Source organism: Mirounga angustirostris, unplaced genomic scaffold (genome assembly GCF_029215605.1).
Source record: "Mirounga angustirostris isolate CCGP_5_RB_7025 unplaced genomic scaffold, mMirAng1.0.hap1 SCAF_2, whole genome shotgun sequence".
NCBI classification, from domain to species: Eukaryota; Metazoa; Chordata; class Mammalia; order Carnivora; family Phocidae; genus Mirounga; species Mirounga angustirostris.
This window is the reverse complement of record NW_026991710.1, coordinates 118,559,438-118,563,597: the sequence shown is the minus strand read 5'-3', so window position 1 is coordinate 118,563,597 and position 4,160 is coordinate 118,559,438. Positions and strand designations below refer to the sequence as shown.

The window sequence follows — 4,160 nt, the reverse complement described above, 5'->3', positions numbered from 1 at the left end:
GCTGAGAATTCACTGTGAGCATATCTTAGCTTTCCTTATTAAGGAGAGTTTTAATAGCTCCTTAAAAATCTTTGTCTACTAGTTCTAAAATCTGATTCACCTCAGAATTGGATACATTTGATTTTCTTTTACTCTTGCAAATGTGTTCGATTTTTTTGGTTTTTCATAGATAATTTTGGACTTTATGCTGGATATTTTCAGTGTTACACTGTGGAGATTCTGAACTTTGGGTTTTTTGGTTGTTTTTTGGTTGTTTCTTTTTCCCAACCCATGTTGCTTCTTTCGTTTTAGCGGGCGAATAGCTTCTCGGCCTTTCAGCTAAAATCAAGTGTCATTATAGCGGGCAATTACTTGGGCTGGGTTTACATAGAGATTCTAATTTTGGGGCAGCAGCTCCAGTGTCTCTTCAGACTTGTCCTCTATAGCTGGGTTGCTCTGAGTCAGTTGAACATATATGCATGGACCAGAAATAAGTCAGATAAGTGAGTAGATAGAATTTTTGGATCCCTTCTCTGGCTCTTCCCTTTCTGGGATTCCCCTACTCCCTCCAGCAGCCATATTTTCCTGGCTTCAGTTTTCTGGTTCCCTTGGCCAGAAAACTGGTGTTTTCCCACTGTGGCTCTTACCTCCACTGTAGGAGCTGTAGAGACTGAACTTAGTCTTATGCCAAAAAAATGAAAAAATAAGGAACTTACTAGAAACCCCATAGTTCCCTACTCTGAGCATGTATACAAGAATATTTCTGTTCAGTCTCCAAGTAATTGCTTTGTATTATATCCAAGTTTTGTAGTTGTTTTCTGCAATGGAGTCACCCACTAGCACGTTGGTCCATCATCATAAGAAGCAAAAGCTTCCCAGATCATTTGATGCTAAGGGAAAAAATATTTGTACCACTGCACTGATCTTCAAAAGTCAAAAGATAGATTTCTTTTTAATGTAGAAAGAAATCATTTTTCCTGAGAAGAATTAAATACCTATAAATCTTCATTGTTACATCTTACAAAATGGATAATGGACATTAAAGAAAGAAGTTTCTAGTATTATTTAAAAGTATTTATTACATGCCTACCAACACAGTGCAAAAGCCTTTCTTGTTACCTCATTTATTTTTCCCAATAACCTGGTCAGATGTATTATACCACTACTTAATATTTAAGAAAATTGTTTCAGAAAGTTTAAGAAAATAACAAGGCTAAGCTTTGATTTCATATCTTCTGAATCCAAGCCCATGGCTCCTTCTACTAACCTGGTTTCCTAAGGAAGATATGATATATAACTTTAAATAATTTTACCAGAATTGAAAAAGACAAGAATGTTTAACAGGAATAGTACCTTAATTCCAAATTTGAAATTTAAAACATTTTTCATGGATGTCTTCAATTATTTGAGTATTTAAGGAGGACCAAATTTATTTCAGGCATGTTGTTAGTAATAAAAATGAATAAGAGTAGCCCATGCCCTAAAAGGAACACACAGTGTAGTGAAAGATGCATAGATAATCATCTCCTGAGATATTTACTCTGTCATTAAATCCACACTCTCATAAGAAAGTTTCAGGATAGAAAAGAGAACAAAATATATAGCAAATTGTTTATTTTACTAGTTATAAACACACAGAACCCAATAGTTCTCAAGTGAAAGGAGTTAATATTTGTTCTGTAAAACATATTATAAATGTCAGCCTAAACATTATTAGCATTGGCTCATGATTGATCTGGTCTAGATCTTTCATGAGATGGAAAGATTAAAAAATGTTTATGAAGAATTTTAACCACCAAAGACAAACTAATAGAATATTTTTCTAAATATATGGGAAAGAACCAGTGCCAAACCGGAGACCTATCACTACTATCCTTTCTAAAAGACGTAATGCAAAAGTCAGGCATGAATAGAATCTGTCATCTTGGTACTATGAGGAAGTGGTAATGACTACTAATGAATTCTTAAGAGAGTAGATAGAAAAATAAAGAGACTCTAAATGACCAAGCTAGTAAACAATAATGGGCAAGGGGGGTAGACAGAGGGGATTAAAAAATGTTTTGTTAAAATTCAAACTGTGTTTATTTGAAATGCCCGAACTGAGATTCTGTGTAATGTATGCAATGTTTTAAATTACAGTGTACTAAATAAATATTAGAATTACAATTTTTCCCATTTCCTTCTATGATCATAAAGCAACAGTAAGAGAGTTCTTAATGTTTTGACAGAAATGGTTAAAGATCCCGTAGGGAACAATCACAATTTTTCCCCCTGATTATTAAGATTACTTTGCACAAGTCAACTTGCACAATCATAATTTTTATGGTCCTGCACCACTGTACAAAGACATATATAAATCTAATGTTTGTGTCACACTTACAAGTCTCAGAAAAAAAAGTGGCAAATATTCTGCATTTTCCTGGACTAAAGAAAAAAGTTCTAGGAGTCTTCAACAGACTTTTTTTTTCTTTTTTTTACTGGCTACTTGGAGTTTATTTTGCACTTGCTGCAAGGCACACGGTTACAGGGTGTCAGGAAGGCTTGTGTATGGCTTGGATAGTACAGAGCAGGGTTCTCTGACCTTCCTTTTTGGTGTTTTTGCTATTTTGATATTAAAAAACCCAACTGTTTCTGCTTGCTTCAGCCTGCCGAGTCTAGGAGAAGAGGTCGGGTTCTGATGAGCCTAGTGCCTCCTAAAGCCTGGTGGTGGCCTCTCAGGACTGGGGCCTGGCGTCGGCTTTGCCAGGCTAGCCACCAGGCTGCTTCCTCGTGGCTTCCAGAGCCAAGTCACAGGTGATAGTGCCCTGGAGGCCCAGGAAGATTCCAAGCAGTCTGGAGACTCCAACACTGTAGCCATGAACAGAAGAGTGGACTTCCCGGAAAAGAAGCTTGCCCAGGAGGGCCCTAGGTTGGCTTTGCGGAGACCCGGGTGGTGAGGGATGGCTTCCCCAGGATACTCCGCAGTTCCGCAGGGGCTGTTCCTAGCAGTGGAACCCAGGCGACACCGGTAATAGTCATGGGTGGCTGCGAGCAAGCCGCTGGAGGGGATGGCTGCCTTGCTGTCGCTTGTGGGATGCTGGAAACTTCAGTGGCAACCCCTCTTGGGCCTCACTGCGCAACTGCGGGTGGCACGGACGGATGCTAGGCCACGGAGCCCCTTTGCAGAGGAGACGCCGAGGGCCGCTCCACTACCGAAACATTCAGGGGGTCAACAAACTGTCTTGACATGAAACTTCAACAAGTCGTATAAGCTCATTAATTTGCCTCAATCTTCTCTTTTCCAGTTTATAACATCTCACTCAGTGTCCAGAAAAAATATGCAAAAATGTTAAGTGCATCCATGCATGTCTAGGAATATGCACATATTATATTTTAATCACTAATGTAAAACTTTCTGACATCTACCAATTAGGGAAGGACAGTTTGACATGAAGTACTTTTAAGATGTATAATTTTACTACTTTCTTGTATAGAAAATAATTCAGATGTAGTGAAAGAAGTATGGTCAAGTAGAGTTCCTTCAACAAAGTGTTTTTATCAACAGTTGATAATGTTTAATTATTAGCACATAATTGGAAGATCTGTATCTACATCTCTCTTAACAGAGTTAAAACTTCTATTCCAATCAGATTTTAAATGTTAACTGGCTTAATTATACTCTTGATTTTCAGTAATGTGGCAAAATTGGATTTCTACAAAACAAAAATCTTTTTAAAATCTTCCAAAACATCTGAGTCTGAAATATTTTCATCATTTCTATTCAACCTTTTAGCTCCTGTGCTTGATGCATATCTATTTTACATAGACAAAATTCTAATTTTCCAAACAAAATAGTGCAATGCTTATTTCACAGTTGGTGTTGTTATGAATAAAGTCTATTCCAACAGATTTCACAAACCTCTGCAAAATCCTATAAGCCATGATGGCTGCATTCATCCTTTGAGCAAAAGCAAAGAAACCCTCTTTCGTTACTAAAACAGAGTACGTGAAGCATCAGAAACAAATTTAGACATATCTGCCTCTGAGCCATGTATTGGCCACACACAATCACATCAAACCACAAAAAAGAATGGCACTCTGGGTTTTCTATGAACAGTTAGCTCTTCTCACAGCTGGGAAAAATTCAAGTCTTCCCTAAATTCCCTTACTTTAATTGTAGATAGGAATTTCCAGAACTGTGA

General features: G+C 37.6%; 1 protein-coding gene across 1 annotated transcript; it reads right to left on the bottom strand.

Annotated features, from left to right (window-relative positions):
• Positions 1-2,766: 2,766 nt before the first annotated feature.
• Positions 2,767-3,900, bottom strand: LOC123848842 (pancreatic progenitor cell differentiation and proliferation factor-like). Its single transcript, XM_045881731.1, has 3 exons — positions 3,878-3,900; positions 2,905-3,062; positions 2,767-2,867 (listed from the first exon to the last, which is right to left on the bottom strand). Exons 1-3 carry the CDS (start codon positions 3,898-3,900, stop codon positions 2,767-2,769), a joined length of 282 nt encoding a protein of 93 aa, XP_045737687.1.
• Positions 3,901-4,160: the final 260 nt, after the last annotated feature.

Excerpts from the sequence above, each read along its gene's own strand:
- LOC123848842 (XM_045881731.1), bottom strand. The coding sequence starts at position 3,900 with ATGGCTTATAGGATTTTGCAGAG. Across the intron at positions 3,063-3,877 it reads GCTTATAGGATTTTGCAGAG|TTTCCAGCATCCCACAAGCG; the intron begins GTTTGTGAAATC and ends TTGCCACTGAAG. Across the intron at positions 2,868-2,904 it reads AGCCATCCCTCACCACCCGG|CTTCTTTTCCGGGAAGTCCA; the intron begins GTCTCCGCAAAG and ends CTCCTGGGCAAG.